The following is a 24,365-nucleotide window of genomic DNA, read 5'->3' on the forward strand; positions in this document are numbered from 1 at the left end:
AATCAAAAGTAGCCGTACCTTTTTGAACCTTTAATCGCTAAGTGTATTTAACGTCCTGCATGAACTGCTGTGTAAACACATGAAGAGACGCCACTAAAACGTGTGCCTTAGGACTTACAAAGCCATGTAGTCTGCAGTGCCTCACGTCTCGCTGTCTCTATTATGTCCCAGGTTATGACATTCTGTACGACACTACTGAAGACGGTGATCGGTGGAGTGGGCGGAGACTCATGCATGAAGTTGACGTCAATGACACGGACAGAGAAAGGAAGAGAAACTGCACGGCGCCAGGTAAGGAATTCGGGGGGGGGCAATGGGGGGCATCAGCACAGTGCTTCAGATGGAGAGGAAGTGGCTTTCTGGCACTAAATGGTCCACATCTTGCAAGTCAGTGAACCAGAGTTGTTGCCAGAGCAGCCGAAAAGCACAACAATGCATGAAAAATGTGGCCACTTTGATTTAACTGATGAAAAAGTCTTAGAGAAGTCGAAGTCGTTATTATTGTAATGTGACACAATTGATGTGGGAAATGTGATTTCTCTGGCCATTCATGTTTAATTACTGTTCAACATGTTATAGGAAGTGGAAAGCTGTTCGTTCGTTGCTGAACTTTATTCCCCTCTTTGAGGAGTGTGTTGGCTGCTTACACACGAGCATAATTATGGGCTGCTTCAAAACAACATTTGTGATGAACTGAACGCAAAACAGCACATTGCAGGTCGGTTCTTGAATTTTGAATGGGACAGATAATGTCTGACATTGAGAATCTCGGATTCTTTGGTTTGCTGACACAACTAGGGTTACCACTTTTAATACAAAAAAATAAGGGACACATACTGCAGCGGGGGCCACATCCCTTGGGGGCCAAGCGCAATTTCATTCTCAAATACGGTACGATTCCGTTTTTTAAAGGACGGGTGGCAACCCTAGACACAACACCAGAACGTCTTGTTTTACTTGAGTGAATGAGTGGAATTCTACACGTTTTATTTAAATGCTCGCGTTGTGGCTAATGGGCCTGGATCAGCAAAACTGGCACTTGGCTGTAAGTGACCATCGACACCCTCATAATTCAGGAGACTTGTACTGTAAAGATATCAGCTGGTTTTTGTTTTATTTTATTTTCCTCCTTTGCCAAATGGCTTTATCTCTAACTTTATGCCAACAGGAATCTTTGATTATTTATATTTGCTGTTTTGCATTGTATTGTGTAATTACAAATACATGCGTCTTTACGTATAGAAATACTGTACGTTTTTTCCGCTTTAGTGTTAAAACATCATACGGTGGGTTCACAAAGTATTCAGACCCCTTTACCTTCTGCACACTTTATTGTGTGGTAGATTTCATCTTCAATGGATAACATTTGCTTTTTTGCCCATCCATCTACATGCAGTAGTCCATTGGTAATAAATGTTACCATGTCGGGATTCGGGCGGCTGGGAAGGAAGGGTGAGTTGGTGGGCCTCATGGAGATTTTTTTTTTGTCGACGACCCCCAGAGACAGCATTTGACTTTGGTGCGTCTCTAGCAGTGAAATGTTCAAGGGTTTGTGCGGTGATCTCAGTGCTTTTTTTTATCATCCCCACCGAAGGCATTTGCATTAATGGCGGACGTGACCTTCTGCAGTAGGCCTATAATGGCAGTGTTTCAAGTCATTTACCCTTTCTTGGTGATTTGCAAGCAAAATGTGTTTCAGTTTGTGTAGAAACTGCGTCATCTTTGTGATTTATTGATGGGTTTGAGAACTCCTTTTCAGTCATGCGGAATCGCGCACCGTGTTTTCGTGTCATTTCTCTCCTCTCCTTTCTCGGCCTACTGTATGTTGTTTTGTTACGTGATCGCAGTATTATAAATCGGCCATCTCTCAGTTGTTTCCAGACAAAGAGGGCATTGTTTTGGGCAGCACTCGCTGTCATTGCTGAGGGTGGAATCCTCGCACAACTGTGGGCAGCAAGACGTGTGTGATGGACGATCATCTGCAGCCATCAAGTGCCGCTCTCCCCTTTTTACAGGCAAAATGCGTGCGCGCCCGTAGGTGTGTGTCTGGTTCAGTACAACACGGCCGACAGGGTTTTCTTATTTTTATTGTTGGGATGGGAATCCCTGTCGGTTATTTTGACTTCAAACAGGACCGGATTACTGATGCCCTAAGCACAGCCCAACAATGGTGCCCCGCTTAGAGCTTCCACTGCTGTACTGACAAGACATTAAGAGTTAATAAGTGCTGAAAGTGAAATAAGAGATTACAGCTTACATTGCTTATGTGACAAATCAGTAAAAGAAATAATAAAATAAAGAGCTTAAAGGTGATGGGCTTGTTACACATGTCGGCTGGTGCGTTAAGTGCTCGCCTCCCCAGAACAGTTTTAGCTCTCGACGAACGCGAAACTCTTAGGCCACAACAACTGTGCTATCTGACGACCCCTTCAGACCAAACGGTTTCACTTTAGCCGCCCACTATGCAGAAGTAGCCTTTATAATTAAGTAGTCTAAAGTCAAACATGGCAGGTAAGGAAAATTACAAAAAAAACTCAGTGAAAGACTAGGGGGGAGAAACTCTGTGGTGCCCCCTTTTCCTTTGGTGCCCTAAGCAGACGCTTATTTTGCTTAATGGGTAATGCAGGGCTGACAGCAAACGTGTGCCCTTTTGAGCAGAGCTTTTGGTATTTTGCACCATTGGCAGGCAAAATTGCCATTTTTTTTAAACGAGGGTGGTGTGTTGTATTATTTGCCTAACTGATCATCTTCCAGTGTGTTCTTTTCATTGATCAGTGGATCGGTTCATGTCTGGGGTGATTGTCACTATAAACAGTAGTTGGCTGTGGTTTTCTGTCACAACAGGAGTGCTGGCTCTGTGGCTGAAGGGTCTGGGCTATTAACTGGAAGGTTGCTGGTTCGAATCCCAGTGGTGATGGAAGGAATGCTACACCATTGGACCCTTAACCTGCAATTACCCCAGGGGCACTGGACAAATAGCTGACCCTGTGCTGTGCTCCTCAAACTCTGAGTATGTTGGGATTTGCGAAAAAGAGAAAATCTCCTTGGGGATTAATACAGTATACCAACAGGAGTTGACATATCCCCCTTCTTTAAATCCTTTACCAGAATATTGCGCGTATTTTGATTTTCATGTACCCCTCTCTCACCCACCTAATCAACACACTTCTGGGCCCTCGTTTGCAGTTCTGGCTTCACTTTGTTGATGTGGCTTTCTCAATGTTCTCAAACCAACTTTGGCCAATGCAGTGCGTTTTGTTGCAAACGCCCCACTCACATGTACACTCGCAGCAAGGCCAGTTTGGAATAACCCTTGGAGATTTGAGGGCAGAGCCCACAGGAACACCAAAGCAGACACAGGTACTCGGGTAGAACACGCCAACTCCACCTGGAGTGTAAGTACAGCTTCTGACATTTTGGACACAGAGAGCACCAAACTGGCGGCTGACAGACCCTCAGGCTCGATTGTCTGCAATGTCATCCATCAAGAGCCGAGGACAGCAAGCACATTTCGTCTCAAACACGGAAGAGTTTAGGCTCTGCTGAAGTTGTATTTGCAAAATCAGAATCAGAAAATAATGTCATTTCTTACTTTTTATTGGCTTTTACTCAGCTCATTATTGTAATACGTATTAAATGCGCTAAACAGAATAGCACAATCAGTTAATAAAGTCATCGACAATGAAATAAGCCCTGGCCCACATAGTGGCTACTGGAATGGGGGACTTCAGAAACGAGGCTTAGCTGGCAGAAGAACCTTAGTGACCACCTGATGGCTCCGATTTAAATCCTGAAAATGTACTGAATACACCCAAAGGTTACAATTTTAGAAAATGTGCCGTCAACATTTCTGAGCTGTGCTTGTGGCCACAAAAGGAAACTGGAAATAATAAATTGTAGCTCAGATTCTTGTCCTACTTTGTTTCCTGTTTGCTTGTCTGTTCACAGCAGCTGTCATGGGTGGAGTTTTAACTTTTACAAAAAGCACAGCCCCAATCCAGCAAATCTCTGTAACATCCACTTCCATATTAGCCCATGTCTATCTATCTATCTATCTATCTATCTATGATATAGTGCCTTTCATATCTATCTATCTATCTATCTATCTATCTATCTATCTATCTATCTATCTATCTATCTATCTATCTATCTATCTATTAAATAGTGGCATTCATATCTATCTATCTATCTATTAAATAGTGGCATTCATATCTATCTATCTATCTATCTATCTATCTATCTATCTGTCTGGATAAGTGTCTGTGTAACCATCTGGTTGCTGTGTTTCTGTCATTCCAACAGATGGCGCATCACAAACATTAACTCTGCTTTTGCAAATCCCATACCAAATGACAAATAACAGACATATACCATTACTTGGTGCACTGCAAATGTTATCGCTAAGGTCTATATAGATTACTTAGACTTCAACCTGTCTTAGATGGGTAGCACAGCTAGTATTTTATGACTAGCCACATTATCTGTCATCGACAGGTAATAGAATAAATTAACAAATATCTGATATCTGTTGCCCTATGTGTACCTTCAGCTCCTTTTCTCTCTCTCTTCGTATGTCTGAGCCTTTCTTGACTGGCACTCAATCAATTACATGTGTTCCCATATAGCCTGCTTCTCAGACTCTTTCATTAGTTTTGAGGTGGCTTTCTTATCTCTGGTCTTGTTTTATACTTTCTGTCTTTGGTGTTGACTCTGTCAGTGTGTGCCTTTACTCCTCCTTGAGTGTTACACACTCCAACGTCCTCTTTTGTCACATCACCAAAGCTTAACTGACCAATTACACCAGAGCTGAACTGACCAATCAGATTGCTCACAGGTACTGGACACACAGACCTCAGTGTTTTTTTATATATTAGAAATATATTAAAATGCAGTGGCAATACAATTTATGGTACATCAGCATTGCAACAGACGTGGATCAATAAACTTACATATGGTACGTTATGTTATGTCATGCTATGTTATATTATATTCATACCATTCTTAATCTGCTTGACCCAATTTGGGGTTGCTGGGAGCTGCGGCCAGTCTAAATAGTATCTTAAGGCAGAAAGCAGGCCTGAATATTGTGCTAGTCCATCACTGATATATTATATTATATTATATTATATTATATTATATTATATTATATTATATTATATTATATTATATTATATTATATTATATTATCCAGTCTTGGATTAAGTAGATCTGAGAATAATGAATTTTATTATAGGATTAGTGTGGCCACCTAGTGGCTAAGGTTTTGATTACATGTTCAGTCCTACCACTGACTAATTGCCTACCACCTTTCAAGTGCTCACATTGCTGAAATTTAAAAAAAAAAAAAAGATACAGTAGTCCTTTAAAGTCTTTTGGGAGTGTTTATATTATTAAAAGACTCAAAATGAAATTTGAAAGGCAATTTGTAATGTGGTATACATTATGATTGCAAGTGTGGAAGTGCATTGAAGGTTAGTGCTTGTTTCAGTAATTATCACCTTTGCACGAAGTGCCGCTCACAAGATAGACTTCAGCTGTCTCTGGCAGGTTGTGTGAGATCTTTCAGTTTACTAAAATGTTCCAGGGTTTGTGGATTTTGCTCTGAGAGTGGAATATAAACCGGTAAGAAATTGTCAGGAACTTTTCTTGGAGATGATGTGGCTCATTTAGGCTGTAACAGTAATGGCCTGCCTTTCACTAGAATGAAGGTTAAGTCTGAAATACTGCATGTAATCTTCTGAAGAGTAAGAACAGTCGATCACGGCTAGTGGGTCTCTTAAAAGCCATTGCTTACACTCCTAATCTTAGTATTCTGTTCTGATGATGTTGAGTCTTCCTATACAGCGCTGCTGCTAATAGCGCAGTGTTACTGATCTCCATAAGTCCTTGTTATCAATAAAGTGCTTCTGCTTAAACAGTTCAACTGTATGAAGCTTGTTTCTTCCACACTACCTATTACCTCACATATTGTTTTATATTTTATTTTAAATATATGTAATAGGCAGCAAGGGGCACAGTGGTTGGCCCTGCTGACATTCATCTCCACCGTGCTGGCTTGTGATGAGCTGATATCATATTCAGGGTTGGCTCCTGCCTTGTGTCCATTACAGCCAGGTCAGTCACCATCTCTCCCTGTAATTAAAAGAAAGAACGTGTTTGGAAAGTGGCTGGATGAAAGGCAGGACTATTTCTAGTCCCTGGGGGTTACCTACTTTGTAGCCCTCCCACCCTTCCACTTTCAAGCAACATCATGACAGTCCAGTTAGAGGCCTTTCACCAGATGCTTACCTCGTTTTTGCCTTGAAGCAGCCCAGAAGGAAGGCACAGACCTGTGAAGGCCAAGCCGGGCGCTAATTGGACACCTTTGTTATGCTCAGCCTGTCACTTTACCAACGCACAGAAGTTATTAAAATGGCAAAAAAAAAATAGTGGGACAGCTTAGCTATTAGCTAAACAAACGAGCCGGATGGACTGAATGGTCTCCTCTTGTTTGTCAGATTTCTTATGTTACAATTCTTTAAATATGAAGATGTGGCTGTGGCCCAGGTGAAAGTCTCCGTTCAATAAATACATGTGAGGGTGTTGTACATGTAGCCTTTAAAAATAGGGGCACACACGTTCACAACAGGAAACCAAACATTAGATAGATAGAAAGATAGATAGATAGATACTTTATTACACACCTCCAGTTGTGCGTCATCAAGCAGTAAACTGTTTTGTAATTGAATTCTTTTTTTTTTTTCTCTGAAGCTCCCTAACATCTATATAGTGCCTGATGAGAATTCACTTCGGGCAACGCCGCGTTTCATCAGGGCAGAGTCTTTCGTAAAATTACCACATAGACGTGGAAGGGGACGTATTAAGCCATTCAGACAAAACTCAACAGCACTAAATGCCTGTAATTATTCCTTGCGGGAAGGGATGGGGGTGGCGGATTGTTTAGTGGGTTAATTGTTGACTTGTTTATTGGTAATTGATTTAATTGTCTAATGTGCTAATTAGCTCATTATATTAGCTTCTGTGTGTTTATCTAAAAAAAAAAATAGAAGAGGTGTTAATTGTCCAAATGTATCCCACCACCCGAAATCATTCGGGTGCAGCTCGCAAATTCCATTTCTTCGCAGGTTACTGAGTTTCTACCACTTGTTGTTTTCATTTTTCCTTTATTGTGTACATAAAAATATTTTGTGGAGGTTCAAAATAACAAAGTGGTTTTGAATTTTTCTTGCATAAGCACATATAAATTGACTGATAGTAATTAGGTCCATCTGTTATCTGCAATTGTGCCAGTCTCAGCAGTATGGTGTACAAAGTGGGAACAAATTCTGGACTGGACAGCCCACCATTGCAGGGCACACTGACCCCAATACACACATGCACAATGCTGGTTAACATAACATGCAGGCCTTTGGAAGGACCGGGAGGGATATGACAGTGACAGCGCCCAGAACTGAACCAAGGTGGATGGGACCGTGACAGATGTCTGCATGCATGTGTATGTATATTTATACATATATATGTATATGTATGTATATTTATATATATATATGTATATGTATGTATATTTATATATATGTATGTGTATATGTATATATAAATATGTATATATAATGTGTGTGTGTGTGTGTGTGTATATATATATGTATGTATATAATGTTTGCGCATGTGTGTGTGTGTGAGTATATATATATATATATATATATATATAAAAATATTTGTGTGAGTGTGTGTGTATATATATATATATATATATATATATAATATAAGGGGTGGCATGGTGGCGCAGTGGGTAGCGCTGCTGCCTCGCAGTTAGGAGGTTCGCTTCCCGGGTCCTCCCTCCGTGGAGTTTGCATGTTCTCCCCGTGTCTGTGTGGGTTTCCTCCCACAGTCCAAAGACATGCAGGTTAGGTGCATTGGTGATCCTAAATTATCCTTAGTGTGTGCTTGGTGTGTGTGTGTGCCCTGCGGTGGTCTGGCACCCTGCCCGGGGTTTGTTTCCTGCCTTGCGCCCTGTGTTGGCTGGGATTGGCTCCAGCAGACCCCTGTGACCCTGTAGTTAGGATATAGTGTGTTTGATGATAGATGGATTATATATATATATATATATATATATATTGTGAAAGAAGCACAAACACAGCATAAAGGTTTGAGGGTTTAAGCCCCGTATACTGTAACAAAAATGGGTCTCTTTTTCAAACAAACAATCAGCATGAAAACAAAAGACAAAATGGAGGGTTTGGATGGACAATATAAAGGGGCGGACCGGAAATCAGGCGTGATGGATGCTGGGAAGGCGTGGTGGTGTATGGGAGTTGGACGTCAATATTGGGGGACCAGAGGGAAGAAAGGAACCCGGAAGTGCAGTCCTTTGTTTACTCTGGGTTGGTTTATGGTGGCGGCGTTTCGTCTTTTCTACGGAACAAGAGAGAGAGAGGTTAGTACGCTGCCTTCGTCCCCTGGCCGGGCTTATCGCGTCCTGCAGCTGGTCCCGATGCGTTCATGTGTGACAATATATATGTATGGATATTATACAATATCTGCCAAATAATACAAAGAGTACATGACACGTGTTTCGCCCTTATTGGGGATTTGTCAGTTGTGTGCACTTTTGCATTCTCTACCGGGGATCGAACTTCATATGTCAGTGCCTGAGGCAAAGCCTCTGACATTGCACCATGGTATCTGGTTCATTTATTTGACAGTGTGAAGATTGGAGTATTACATTCTTAGGACTGAAACACAATCTGATTATTTGGATGGTTACCTATTACCTATTTGTTCAGTGATCTACTTCTTGCAACTGAGAGGACGCAGCAGATGTTTGCTGACTTGCCAACACACCACATGTGTGTATACTGTATGTATACAACTGATGCTCCCTCACAATGCAGGTAACGTGCCTCATTCGGGACTCCATGAGAAGCGGCTCATTCAACACAAAGTCAAACAAGTGGTACCCAAGGATTCTCTGAAGAGACACAGTACTGAAGGAGTCCAGTCGTTGTCTCAGGTCACTGGATAGTGTCCATGTCTCGCAACCATATAGCAAGACAGGAAGCACCAGCACTATAAAAACTTTTGCAGAGATATTGGGAGCACCACACACCCCATTTCAGCCACCTCATGACCCCCAAGCTCTCCCAATCCATCTACTGACTTCATAGAAAGAATCACCAGAGACATGAATGTCACTGCCAAGGTAAATACAGTAATCCCTTCGACTTTCGCGGCTTCACTCTATCGCGGATTTTAAATGGAAGCATATCTAAATATATATCATGGATTTTTCACTGGTTCGCCGCTTTCTGCAGACAATGGGTCTTTTAATTTATGCTACACGCTTCCTCAGTTTGTTTGCCCAGTTGATTTCATACAAGGGAAGCTATTGGCGGATGGCTTAGAAGCTACCCAATCAGAGCATGTATTACATATTAACTAAAACTCCTCAATGATATAAGATATGCTTCCCGCGCGGTGCTTGTTTGCTTCTCTCTATCTTTCTCACTCTCTCTGCCTGACGGAGGGGATGTGAGCAGAGGGGCTGTTTGCACAGAGGATACGGACGCTCCTCTACAAAATGCCCCTTTATCACGGTGCTTCTGTATACTTAAAAGCACGTATTGATTTTTTGATTGTTTGCTTTTCTTAGCGAGCGCTCTCTCTGACATTATCTGCTCCTGATGGCGCTCCTTTGAAGATAAGATATGTTTGCTTCTTTTAATTGTGAGAAAGAACTGTCATCTCTGTCTTGTAATGGAGCACAGTTTAAACGTTTGACTAAAGGGTGTTATTTCATGTCTAGAGGGCTCTAATAATGTTAACAGTGTGGGAGAGTTTATAAGGGCTTAAAATATATAAAAATAACTACACAAACATATGGTTTCTACTTCGTGGATTTTCACCTATCGCGGGGGTCTGGAACGCAACCCCCGCGATAGAGGAGGGATTACTGTAAACCTCTCAACAAGGTCGACACTCTCTCCGCAGACAGACACAGGCCTGGATCTTGGTGTTTATGCAGGACACTCACAAACACAGACACCCAGACTCCTAAACCTAACCCTAAATATTGATATGTTATTTCTTAGAAGATACCTATTGGCCTAGATGTACAATTCTGCCAAAGTTCAGCTTTTTACCTAAATGAGAAGTAGTGTTTTTGTTGGGTCAGTGAGTCAGTGTATTTGCATTTTATTTGTTCAGTATATAAAATGACTGCCTCAGTTTTCCACCCTCATGCCAAAGTTGTGCAGTTTAATGGAAGACTATAAATTGTACTCTGGTAAGTGACTTGCACGCTCTTCGGGGATGGATGCCTCCTGCCTTGATGATGTACGTCATCTCTCTATTATAAAAAAAAAAATCCTGGAAAGGAAAGCAGGGCAACAAGATGTGATCTTCTCGAAAGACACTTAAAAGACCCGCGAGATGCAAACAATATCAAATAAGAGCGCACAGCCAGCAAAACACTCAGTCGTGTAAAGGCACGTAGCACACACAGATCCTGTTCTCTCAGCACATATAAAGCGTATAAGGACAATACGTTTGAGATGAAACATCAACGACTAAGCAAAGAAGAAAGACCAGTGAAGAGAAAAGAGACCGAAAACCGTTGGAGAGAAAAAAGGCAGATAAGAGATTATGAAAGCAGTGGAAATCGAAAGGCTCAAAGAAAACGATGGGGTGATACACATGCAGAGAAAGGTAAAGAATATGAAAGCAGTAAAATTCGAAAGTATTGTAGTGTCCCAGCCAGGTTGAAGCCTTTTTTGTTTTAAGTGACTGTTTGGTCTGATTGAGGGAGGCCGGAGTACAGCATGGCAGACTGATAGCGGGGTATTGATTGATGTGGTAAATTGGGCGAGACCCGGGGGATGAGGGGTTGGAGAGGGTGCTAGAAAGTTGTGTTTCGGGTTACGAAGTCGGCGATTGTTCAAGTAAAACATTTGTGACACTTTATTACGTCAGTCGCTACAGTATCAAAGAAAAGATAGAAAAGATCGCATTAGCGCAAACAAAAGGAAATTAATCATCAGGACCAGGTGTAATTGAAAAAATAGCAGGACAAAGTGAGGTCAGAAATAAAAGGCAAAGCGCAGAAAACAAAGTCTTTTCGCCTTCGCATCATTCAATGCACAAAACATAGATTTACACAATAACGGACCATACGCTATAAGAATCTGTGGTCCCGCAACAGTTAAACCAACGACAAGTTTAATTTCAAAGAAAACACAATTCTGTTGGGTTTATATTTCTGATCACGGAGAAATGATCACAACGCACGCAGCAGAGACAAAAAGTGGCTAAAGGACAGTGGCTGTACAGGCTTTAAAATGATCAACGCTGCCCACCCTTCACAACGCGAGCAGCATTATACATCCTGTGAGAAAGACATTTAACCACACCTGGGGCTGGAAATAAAGGACAAGTATTTGTTTTTACAACGTCACGCGAGACAAGGCAGTGAGCCGTCATTTAAAACAAGTCCACGGACATCTAACCTAGCAGTTGTTGGATTGCTGTTGGCAGACACGCATCATGTGCTCACAGCTCTTAAAACAGCGACATTCGACAAGCAGAACAGGCAGCTCGCCAGCAGCAGAAAGACAGCAGATGATCCGACGGCATCTCCTTAGCGTGTGTTCAGCCGCCCCACCCTTCACAACGCGAGCAGCGTTATACATCCTGCCCGGGGCCAGAAATAAAGAACAAGTATTGTCTTTACAAAAGGTTTTAAAGTAAAAGTGAAAATAATGCATATGTTAAAATACTCATGAAAATAACAATCTCTTTAAATTGTTTTTCCGGTAAAACAAACACAGGGGGTGTGGAGCCCCCTAGTCTTATTTATTTAATTAAGATGATTAAGCAAAAAGATGGATTACCTTTACATTCTCTTTAATAAATAACAAAAATTAAACTTGAGTATGTAAATGACAAAAAAAGAGGGAAAACCATTTAAAAGTTGCTAAAGACCTCTTTTTGTAAGTCAGTTTGGATAAAAGCATCAGCCAAGCAAATAAATAGAAACGCAAATGTAAAAGTTGCTTCCCTCCACATCTCCCGATTAGCTGTATTTTTAATCCCAGCACCTCAGTGCACACTCAGGAAGATTCAAGAAGTAGAAATGCCTTCATTAGGGAGACCAAAGTGATTAATTAGACAGGGGCATCCCTGGCTGCTATGGCGTGGGCGTGTGAGTGGGCGCTTTGCTGCCCTGCTCATAAATTAATTCTGGTGAAATTAGGACAAGCTGTACGGAACTGGAGAGCACCAAAGAAACAAGACAGGCTCTCGCCACGGCTTCTTCATCTTAATCAATAAGCGTAGTCTTGGATTTTTTTTTATTCTGTGCTTTCTGTACTTTTCCTATTCAAATTCTACTTATTTTACATCCACACCTCTTTAGTCCAGTTTTAGACAGTGGGGGATTGTCAGTGCCTACCCCAGCTGAACAGCGGACAAGGTGGGAACAAGTCTGAGATCACCCAGTCAGTCACACCGGCCAACTTAGAGTTGTCAATTAACAGCTTTGGGGTACTCAGACACAGAACATTCCAGCTTCAAATGGGCAGTGCCCGAGCTGCTTTTGTTAGCCCATGTTATGTGAATGTGCACCTTAGAATATTAGAACAATCTGGACGAGAACAGGCTGTTCAGCCCGACAGAGCTCGCCAGTCCTATCCTCTTAATTCTTCTAAAATATCATTGAGTTGAGTTTTGAAAGTCCCTAAAGTCCTACTGCCCACCACACTACTTGGTCGCTTATTCCAAGTGTCTGTGGTTCTCTGTGTAAAGAAAACTTCTTATTGTTTGTGTGAAATTTACCCTTAACAAGTTTCCAACTGTGTCCCCGTGTTCTTGATGAATTCATTTTAAAGTCACCGTCTCGATCCACTGGACTAATTCCTTTATAATTTTAAACACCTCAGTCATGTCTCCTCTTAATCTTCTTTTGCTTAAACTGTAAAGGCTCAGCTCTTGTAATCTTTCCTCATAACTCAAGCCCTGTAGCCCTGGAATCAGCCAGCTTGCTCTTCCCTGGACCTTTTCTGGGGCTGCTATGTCCTTTATTGTAGCCAGGAGACCAAAACTGCACACAGGTGAGATCTAACCAGTGCGTTAATTTCGGGAGGTTGTTACAAAGGCTGGGCGCTAAAAAGCTGAAGGCTCTGTCACCCATAGAGCTCAGGTCAGTTTGGGGCACAGTGAGATCGCCAGATTCAGTGGACCTTAGTGGTCCTACAGGAGCCTAGTGATGGAGGAGGTTGCTGATGTAGTTTGGGGCGAGGTCATTTGGGGCTTTATAGGTCGGTAATAGAATTTTATACTTAGTCCTGAAGGACACAGGGAGCCAGTGAAGGTGCAGCAGGGTGGCTGCTATCTGTTCGTTGTTGCTGGACTCTTGCAGCAGAATTCTGAACCACCTGGAGCGGCGATAGCAGATTAGAAGGTGGACCTGTCAGTAGGGAGTTCCTGTAGTTGATGGGGAATATAATAAAAGCAGGGGCAGGTGTCTCAGCATCAGAGAAGAAGAGGAATGAGTGAATACGGCATATGTTATGGAGGAGGAAAGAAAGTTTCTTAATGTGGTTTATGTGGGTAGTTTAAGAAAGGGAAGAATCAAAGCTGACACCCAGATTCCTAGCAGAAGGTCTGATGAGATCACCACCACAGGTGATTGAGAAGGAGCTAATTTTCTTTAGCTGAGCTTTAATTCCAATTATCATGACTTTGCTTTTGTTACAGTTTCATTTTACAGAGTCATATTCCATCCAGGTTTTAATTTCGCTGAGGCAAGCTGTGAGCTGAGAAAGCTCTGATGAACATTCACCTCTGACACTGAAAAAGATCCGAGTATCATCTGTACAAAAATGATTACCCAGTCCAAAGCTACCAATGATATGGCCATGGGGTGGCATGTAGATACAGAAGAGCAGAGGGCCGAGGACTGAGCAATGAGGAGCTCCTTATGCGACCAGCACTGAGCTGGACCTGCTGTGACCAAGACTAACAAACTCTTCCTGATCATTCAGATGGGACTTAAATTTCTGGAGGGCAGTGCCAGGGATACCCAGAACGTTCTCCATTCTGTACAGTAGAATGTCATGGCTGCCCGTATCAAATGCTGCTAACAGAATGAATATTCTAGTTTGCCCCGAGTCTGCTGCCATAAACACATCATTAGTTACTTGAGGTAGAGCAGTTTCAGAGCTGTGCTGTGCACTGCTGGCATTCCTGGCAGATCTTAAGGGTCTTAGGGTGCCTTTAACACTAAAGGTTTTGATCCAGGCCCAGACCTATTAGACCTTAAAGTTCAAGTAATTTTACCCGTGTAGAAGCCATTTTCCATGCTTGGATGCAAATAAGGGAGCCATGGTTGGGTTCGCCTAGAATACTGTTCATGTAAACTCAATTGGTGTGATAGCAGGAGGGCTAACTTACATGAAATGGAGCGCTACTACAAATGTACATTTTGGCTGAAGGTGCTGCTTCTTACATATGTTTTGGAGGACAATCAACATTTCAAAACGTCAAAGCAGCCAATCCAGTACTCATTAGTTCTGGTCTCCTCTAAAAATTTCTTGTGCAAGTGGCTTGCTTCCTCTCCATCTACTGCGTGAAAACAGAGTCACGTGCCAGTGCTGACTACGACATCCTGGAAAATGACACGTAATAAACAAAAATATTAATAGAAAAGCTGTTCTCCGTGTTTTATTGAATCTACTCAGCGGCTGGTTAGAAAAAAGGACACCCACTCCTCCAATTCTAGCTGTAGGCCCATTGATGTTAGGATGAGGTTTGGCTGGTCATTCAGTCTGGAATTCAGAGTCAGGCCTTTCAATGAGTTCTGCTTAGGCGTCTTAGCCATGCCACCTGCACTTCAGAAGAGCTCATCCACCTGAAGCTAAGCATCTTCAGCCCTAGGCCTAGGGCACTAAGCAAACTCCTGTCAATCATGAAGAATCCACTGCATCCACTGAACAGTGTCATCTCCAGACAGAGGAGTAGCTTCAGTGACAGACTTTTGTCACCGTCCTGCTCCACTGACAGACTGAGGAGATCGTTCCTCACCCACACTATGCGACTCTTCAATTCCACCCGGGGGAGTAAATGCGAACATTAATTTTATTTTAATTCTTTTCATTTTTATTACTATTTAATTTAATATTGTTTCTTTGTATCAGTATACTGCTGCAGGATTATGTGAATTTCCCCTTGGAATTAATAAAGTATCTATCTATCTATCTATCTATCTATCTATCTATCTATCTATCTATCTATCTATCTATCTATCTATCTATCTATCTATCTATCTATCTATCTATCTACTTGGATGGGAAGCCATCTATGGTTGCTGCTGGAAGAGGCGTTGGCGAGGCCAGCAGGGGGCGCTTACCCTGTGGTCTGAATGTGAATCCCAGTGCAGTGACAGGGACACTGTGTTGTAAAAATGGCACCGTCCTTCGGATGAGATGTAAAACCGAGGTCCTGACTCTCTGTGGTCATAAAAGATCCCTGGATATCCTTCATAAAGAGTAGGGTGTATAATGATGTCCAGACTGAATTACCTAGCAAGCCCTAGTCATTCTGGCCCCCTAATCATCCCCTGTCTCTCACTGGCTATCTCTCTCTCTCACCACATAACCACCTAACAGCTCATGCCATCACATCATCCAGGTGGGTACTACACATTACTATTGGTTGAAGTGACACCCGACTCACTATTTAAAGCACTTTGAGTAATGAGAAAGGTGCTCTATAAATGTAAAGAATTATCAATTATTATTATTATCTTTTATAGTGTGTCAAGTGGAGTTCTATGCAGGATACGCATGGCTGGCAAGGAACAGCAACAAACACATAAAATAATGGCAACGCTCGGGCAAACAAGCTATGTGCTATAATGTGGGCACCTTTACAAAGACAAATTTACAAAATGGCAATACAATGGCATGACCTTAATAAAATTATACAGAACATAAAGATCATAATTTCTAATAAAGATTAAAAACTAGACAAGTTGCTAATATGTTTCTGATGAAATATTCAATTGTTTTGTGGATTTAAAATCCCAAAAGGTTTCCAGATGACTGCAAATGGTCAGGGTCAAGCAACAAGCAGTCGTTACGACATGCCAGAGACAGCAACAAACAAAGCACCTCAGGAATCAAGCCAAGACCTCCATGTCCTGACATAAAACGAGAGGGTAGTCAGACAGCAGGCGAGGGGCTCATTAACCAGGAGAAGAAAGAAACCAAAAGACAAAAAACAAAATGCAAGGCCAAAATGTAGTCAAACCAGAAAAACTCCTAACACTACCTAGAAATTCCATAACAGAAAGAAACTTGTGAGGGTTTTTGTGTATTTTTAAAAAAGATCGACTTGAGGAAACGAGCAAAAGCATCCTGGCATCTTAGATAGGCGACGCATCGCAATGACTCCCAGTCGCCTGTTTGATAAACGGACATCATTGTCAACAACAGTCTGGCCACCGCCATGCAAGAGTTGAATAAAATGGCTGCAAAAAACATTTCAATATGGTGCCGTGATGTTATCAAACTCCCAAAAGATAAACAAATAATAAAACAATGTGAATAATAACCTCTAAAACTGAACAAAATGACTTTAGGAAAGCCATGATCAGACACAAGCTCTGCTGATTGACCATTTTATAACTCTACCTCATTAATGAATACACATTTTCTAGAGATAAATCAAATATCTTCATCTACTCTAAGTCATATCTCCTCCTTTCCTTACCCGCTTCTTCATTTTTATTTTTAATTTCTAGCTGAAGGACAGTGTTTTGTAACTGGCATTGCTTGCTCTCTTCTCTCTGTGCTCCAGCTGTCCTGCTGCCGCAGTGTAAAGTGAGCCTTTTGTTTTTACGTTGTGTAACGTCAAGTTCAAAGGGCTGATGGAAGAAATCCTCACCAGCACATGGACTGAAGTGGTATGCTCTACCACTGGCGGGGTCAGGTCAAAGGGCAAAAGAATGCCAAAGGGGGGCAGGAGGCGCATTAAGAGAAGTTCCCAAGGTTGCTAGATGGTAACATGGCATCCCTATAAAATGCATTTTGTGCTCTTGAGGGATAGCGGGAGCTACTTGGAAGTGGCGAGGGCAGAGTTGTGGAGACAGAGACCTCTGTCACGGAGCCCCCCTGACTTACAATGGACATATCTGACGGTAGCTGCGTTTTCCCAAAATTATGAAAGTTCGTTAGCTCTAACATAAAAAATGGGATTCAACAAAAGCCTGACACATCGAAATGATTCTTTGTATTTAAAAGTTTTAGTTAAAATTCAAAGTAAAAGAGTTCACATAAAAAAGAAAAAAATTAAAACAGCAAAAAATTAAAGAAGTTCTTGTTTAAGAGAAGTTCTGTTCAAAGCTTAAACCTTGTTACATTTCTAATCAATCAATCAATCAATCAACATTTATTTATATAGCACATATTCATACAAAAAATGTAGCTCAAAGTGCTTTACAAAATGAATAGAGAAATAGAAGACACAATAAAAGATAAACATAAGTCAACATTAATTAACATAGAATAAGAGTAAGGTCCGATGGCCAGGGTGGACAGAAAAAACAAAAAAAAACTCCAAAGGCTGGAGAAAAAAATAAAATCTGTAGGGGTTCCAGACCAAGAGACCGCCCAGTCCCCTCTGGACATTCTACCTAACATAAATGAAACAGTCCTCTTTGGATTTAGGGTTTTCATGGAAGGACCTGATGATGATGGTCACGTAGACTTCTGGCTTTCAGTCCATCAATGTTGGTGCATCATGATGCTTTGAGTAGGTGGTGGTGGCGCAGGCCGCCACAACAAAGAAACCGGAAAAAGAAACAGAAGAGAGAGTTGGGGTCAGTACGGATTTTGGAGCCACTGTGAATAGTTATTATGAAGAATTGAATATACAGAGTATCAGGATTAAGTTAAAGTGAAGTTATAAAAAGGCCATGTTAAAGTCATGTGTTTTCAGCAGTGTTTTAAATTGCTCTACTGTATCAGCCTGGCGAATTCCTATTGGCAGGCTATTCCAGATTTTAGGTGCATAACAGCAGAAGGCCGCCTCACTACTTCTTTTAAGTTTAGCTTTTGGAATTATAAGGAGACACTCATTTGAAGATCTAAGGTTACGATTTGGAATATAACGTGTCAGGCATTCCGATATATAAGATGGAGCGAGATTATTTAAGGCTTTATAAACCATAAGCAGTATTCACAAAATGCTCAGAAACGTTTTGAAGTGACTTTAAGAACGGTCAGAAAACTGTACGCCAACCCCATTTCTGTGTTGAAAATGGGTCTCTGAAGTCAATGTGAACTTGGGGTCAATTCGAAACAACAACTGACTCCATTATCACACTATCTTAATTTTAGCAAGAAAGTTCTATCTCTTATTAACTTACGGGGGGAAAAGACTATTCTATTGTCTATGACTATGAAAGAGATTTATATTGTGTTCAAATTAAGCAAACATTAATATGGGTTTAATTTAGAGCTTTAACTTTCTAAGACTGGCTCTTAACACCGACTATGAAAATAACTCGGGGAAGTAGACCTGGAGTGAGGTGAAAAGCTGTCCGAAGGCCATTAAGGGGAAGGAATGGTGGTGACAATACTCAGCTGAAAGATGGAAGAAGGGAGTGAGAGACATTTGGAAGATGAGAGAGAGAAGAAGTCCTAGTAGAGTAGGGCACCTACCTAACCACACATTGTGACAAATGTGCACAGGACGTCCTGCAGGCACAGCCAAGTCTAGCAGAGAGGCAAACAAGGCAGTTATCTATGGTGGAAAAATGGCAGGCGAAGGGGGGATTGGTGCTGTATTTATTTTATAATCCCTCATCTGTGGTTTGTCGTATGGTGGGTGCTATCAGCACCTGCTCCCAACCTCTCCTCTCCTCTCCTCCTCTTATCTGTCATAAATATATAAAACTCAGAGGTAGAAACACAAAGGGGTAACACCCTCAACCTAATATACATACTAGAAACACCAATGGGGACCACTCTCCAGCTTGCTGTTTGATTTTATTTATATGTATACATTCCCAAAAAACTGTGATGTCCCATGTAAAGTATAAAGATATAAATAGTTTGGGTGCATCTTTTATCGTTTCACTTAGGGTGGCAAAAAAGCTGTAGCCAGTGCTGCCCGCAGGTGTGCTAGGGGTGTTGAATTCTGGTTGACTTGTACTACATCACTGCTTTTGTTCATTTCCAATTTTTTTTTTATTAATGTCCAACTTCCATATGTGTAACTTTGGTTTACTTGCCATTAATTCAGTTTTGTGATGGGGCACCTCTGTGATCTGCCCTTGGCTGACAGGTGAGGAGGGAGCCTTTATAAGAGTTAGACAGCCCCCTAGTGGCTGCTGGCCTGCATTGTCACTGCTGTTGGTCCTCTTAACAAAGTATGGGCCACAGGAGGTCCACCACCTAATTGAGTTGTGTTTTCTATCCTTCATAATATCTATCTGCTATAGTTCTCTATCTGCCTGTCTATCAGTCCAAGCTTATAGGAAACCAGTGCCTGGGCATCAACACTATCTATCTATGAGTTCTTAAGGAGGCTAGTGAGTAACAACAACAACAATATTTATTTATATAGCACGTTTTCATACAAACAGTAGCTCAAATTGCTTTACTTAATAAAGAATAGAAAAATAAAAGACACAATAAGAAAACAAAATAAGTCAACATTAATTAACATCAAATAAGAGTAACGTCCAATGGCCAGGGGGGACAGAAAAAACAAAAAAATCTCCAGACAGCTGGAGAAAAAAAGAAAATCTGTAGGGATTCCAGACCATGAGACCGGCCAGTATGGGCAAAGTACATATATAAACCCTTGACACATATTTTTAGGAAGTCACTGCACACTGGAGAGATTCCAAAGGACTGGAAAATGGCAAATATCATCCCATTATATAAAAAGGTGACAGGGCAAATTCAAGCAACTATAGGCCAGTAAGCTTAACATGCATCACAGGAAAATTAATGGAAGGAATTATTAAGGATAAGATTGAGCAACACCTGGCAAGAACAGGAGTTATTAGGAACAGTCAGCATGGGCCGGGTTCAGAAGAGGGAGGTCTTGTTTTACTAACATGCTGAAATTCCATGAGGAGGCAACAAAAGGATACAATCAAAGTGGAGCTCATGATATGATTTATCTTGACTTTCAGAAAGCATTTGATAAGATGCCACATGAGAGGGTGGGCATCAAAGTAAAAGAAGTGGGAGTTCAGGGTGATGTTTTTAGATGGGTGCAGAATTGGCTCAGACACAGGAAGCAGAGGGTGATGGTGCGAGGAACCTCATCAGAACTGGCCAATGTTAAGAGTGGTGACCGTCAGGGGTCAGTGCTAGAGATGCTGCTATTTTTAATATATTTAAGTGATTTAAATCGGAATAAAAGTAACAAGCTGGTTAAGTTTGCAGATGATACCAAGATAGGTGGATTAGCAGATACTTTGGAATCCGTTATATCATTATAGTAGGACTTGGATAGCATACAGGCTTGGTCAGGTTTGTGGCAGATGAAATTTAATGTCAGTAAATGTAAAGTATTACACATAGGATGTAAAAATGTGAGGCATGAATACACAATGGGGGGGGGTCTGAAAATCAAGAGTACCCCTTATGAGAAGGATTTAGGAGTCATAGTGGACTCTAAGCTCCCAGACAGTGTTCAGAAGCCATTAAGAAGGCTAACAGAATGTCAGGTTATATAGCGCCTTGATGTGTGGAGTACAAGTCACAGGAGGGTCTGCTCAAGCTTTATAACACACTGGTGAGGCCTCATCTGGAGTCCTGTGTGCAGTTTGGGTCTCCAGGCTATAAAATGGACAGCAGCGCTAGAAAAGGTCCAGAGAAGAGTGACTAGGCTGACTCCAGGGCTACAGGGGTTGAATTATGAGGAAAGATTTAAAGAGCTGAGCCTCTACAGTTTAAACAAAAGAAGATTAAGAGGTGACATGATTGAAGTGTTTAAAATTATGAAGGGAACTGGTACAGTGGATCGAGACTTGTATTTTAAAATGAGTTCATCAAGAACACGGGGACACAGTTGGAAACTTGTAAAGGGTAAATTTCACACAAAAATTTGGATTTTTTTCTTAACACAAAGAACGATAGACACTTGGAATAAGCTACCAAGTAGTGTGGTAGACAGTAAGACGTTAGGGACTTTCAAAACGACTTGATGTTTTCTTGGAGGAGATAAGTGGACAAGAATGGCCTGTTCTCATCTAGAGTCTTTTATCTATCTATCTATCTATCTATCTATCTATCTATCTATCTATCTATCTATCTATCTATCTATCTATCTAACATATAGTGCCTTTCTGATTGATCTATCGATGGATTGTATACTGGGATATACTGGAACATTACTTGGGGCTTCTACCATACATTTCCAGGGCCCCTGGGTTCCAATCAAAACCTGGGCACTGTCTGTACAGAATTCACACTGTTTCATCTCTTCTCCATATATGTGTGGGTTTTCTTGCCACATTCAAAGGACCTGAATGCCCAATGTCGAATTAAGTGGTGACTCTTAACTGGCCCTGATGGTTGTGTATGTGGGTGTGAAGTGAGTGTGACCTGCAGGGCAGTGTTGATACCCAGACACTGGCTCCCTGTGACCTTGACCTGGATAAGCAGGTTAGAGGATAGAGAGAGAGAGAGAGAGAGAGTGAAAGGCACAATATGATTGATAGATAGATAGATTTCCAGATATCTTAATGCTGAATGCTTCTACATCACAGTTAATGAACACACTCATCTTCTTTGAGATGTTTCAAAAGTTACATTAGGTGGTAAAGTTAATCAAAAGCTTTTGATCAGTGACCAGGGAGACTCCCGTCAAGAAAAGACAAGTGATATCTGACGCTGTATAAACTGTTAAAATAAAAGAGAGATTTTCAGACTGCAGGCCTGCTTTTTCAATGCCGTGCTATCAGAACTCTCTTCTTTAACGTGCCATATCTGGACTGGACATCAGCAGCTGTTCTTTGAAACAAATGGCAGACGTGCAGCTGGGCTGCTTCTGCTTAGACAGATCACCACTCTAAAGACGTGCAGTTGGCTTTGGAGTTTATGACTCCTCACATTGACAATGCATTATTGTCCTTGCTGAGGCAGCTTTGCCGTTCATCTTAACTCACCGAGTGACTTAATCCAGTGCTTCACAAAGCCCCTTATAATAAAATGATGTGCAGGCACACATAATAAAGTGTTTGGAATATGAATGTCTCCTACTTTATTATCTCTCATAAATTCCTTTTAATGAAATTCTTGTACTCTGGGCTCCTTGCTGAGAAATGTAATTAGTTTTTTGGTACTTGCACAATCAGTGTTTGTAACACCTCTGTATTTAGTCAGTAAGCTGGTTATTTCGATATTAAAAAGCTTCCACCTGAAGTTCATTAAACTTAAAACAAGACAATGACAGACAGCGAGAGTGAGGTGTAAAGTACATATTTTTTCATGTGCTCATTGTTCCTTCTTAAGCCTAACTATTTGTTGAAAGTGACAGCTCACAGCACTGATAATTTTATTCTCCTTGTAAAGAAAAATAAAAACGTTTCTGCTAAATTAATTTTGCAAACCTAGAAATGAAATGCAAAAACAATAAACCGTGTGGAGCAGTTGGTCTTGAAACGAAAGCACTGCAGCTTCAAATGTCACCACTGGCTTGGCGTCTCTGTGCGACCCCAAAGTTAGACGTCTCGTTTTCTGCTTGTGTCGTAACCACGTAGTGGGAGTTTAAGTTCTGGCGTCACTTTACATTTCCTTTGTACAATTGTTTCCATATTTTTGCACCGTGAACGTCAATAGGTTAGCTGAGCAGTAAGATGACTAGACGTCCAATAGTTCGGTGCCAGTCCCTTATATGGGCTCTAATTTAGGTGTCCTGACTTACTCCTAAAGAAATCTTCCCTTATTTCAGACGTGACAAAATTTTTGAAAATTAAAAGCAGGCAGATTGGTTAGGAGCAGAAGTGCAAAGTCACAATAAAACTGAAAATACAACGATATGAAGCAACAGTGACAAGTAGTAGGAATGCAAAAATCGAGAGCTAAGGGTTGTAGGGTAAAAGGCAGAAAGCTAATAAAATAGGATGGTCAACAAAACTGAAAAGGTCTCAAGAGCACAATGGAGTAATGCGTTTTCTATTTGTAATTAATTTAGATCATCTTGCAGAGATCAGTGTCTGGGTTTATCAAGCAACACTCGTAACTGGTTCAGAAATCATAGAGGGTCATAAATTTGGTGTACTCTTTGGAGTAGGTGTAAACACCATTTGATCACTTCTCCTAATTTAGGAAACTACTACTGACTTCACCAAGGCTTTGGAGGGCTCATGAGCTGTCTAAAATTACCAGGAACTGCCAGAAGATGGAGTTCAGGCAGAGATCGGCACATACAGCCTGGGAATGGTGAAATGTTTAAGAATCGTTTGATAGCGGTGAGTTTGTAAAAAGATATTGATCTAACAGAGGAGGAATATCATGCATAATAAATCTTGTATGTTACACGATCAGTCCAGCTACGAGGAGAAGCGATACTCTATCAGCTGAAATGAAAGTGTTGGTAATGTTATGTTTCTTGGCCATAATGAAATATAGCTTTGCAAAAGTGACAATTTGGGTGTCACCACCAACCATTTTTCCCCTTTAAAACACGTGAGATAATCCGCAGATGTAAACATTTTCCCACCACTCCACATGAGGTAACGTTAAAGCAAGCTGCAGTCATGCAAGTTGCTGGTTTTTCTGGAGTTGTCGGTATCATTGACGGCACAGACATAAGGATGGATGAGCACAGAAATGTCAATCACAAGCGATATCATAGTATGAAACTGTATTGTAGTAGTCAGCATGTTACTCTGGAGATGGGCGGGGCTGGATGGATGATTGACAGTCAAATGTCACACGGATATGCTTCTGGAAATCTCATGTTACACTTTACAAGCTTGGGAAGGTTTAAAAAGGCAAGCAGGCATTGGATAAATTGAACCTTGCAGAAAATAAGGGAGAGTTTTGGTCCGGCACAGCACAGGAAAAGACGATTGGGAACACTGGAAGAGTGAAGGCGACTTTAGAAACCGTGCAAGAATAACTGTGGCTTGTTTCAGTAATTGCTATTTTACGAGGTGTTTCCTGTGACCATAACAGCGGAGAGGTGATTCTTCGGAAAGTATGGCTGTTAATCATTCGTCACTAAATAAAAATGTCCATTATTGAACCTTACTCTCTTCTGGTGTGTGCATCTCATCATTCCCATTTCATTGCTTGTTACAGTATTATTCTAGAAGTTGTTGCGAATTGGCAGCAATTACGTTC

At 41.3% G+C, this 24,365-nt stretch overlaps 1 protein-coding gene across 1 annotated transcript in view; it reads left to right on the top strand.

The window, feature by feature from the left end:
* slc24a3 (solute carrier family 24 member 3) overlaps nt 1–24,365 on the top strand; it is a 406,434-nt gene that overhangs the window by 105,170 nt on the left and 276,899 nt on the right. Inside the window, exon 2 of the mRNA XM_039737947.1 lies at nt 172–291. Coding sequence (XP_039593881.1) covers nt 172–291 — 120 coding nt within the window. The remainder of the gene's footprint in view (nt 1–171; nt 292–24,365) is intronic.

This window comes from Polypterus senegalus, chromosome 16, assembly GCF_016835505.1.
Source record: "Polypterus senegalus isolate Bchr_013 chromosome 16, ASM1683550v1, whole genome shotgun sequence".
Taxonomy (NCBI): domain Eukaryota; kingdom Metazoa; phylum Chordata; class Cladistia; order Polypteriformes; family Polypteridae; genus Polypterus; species Polypterus senegalus.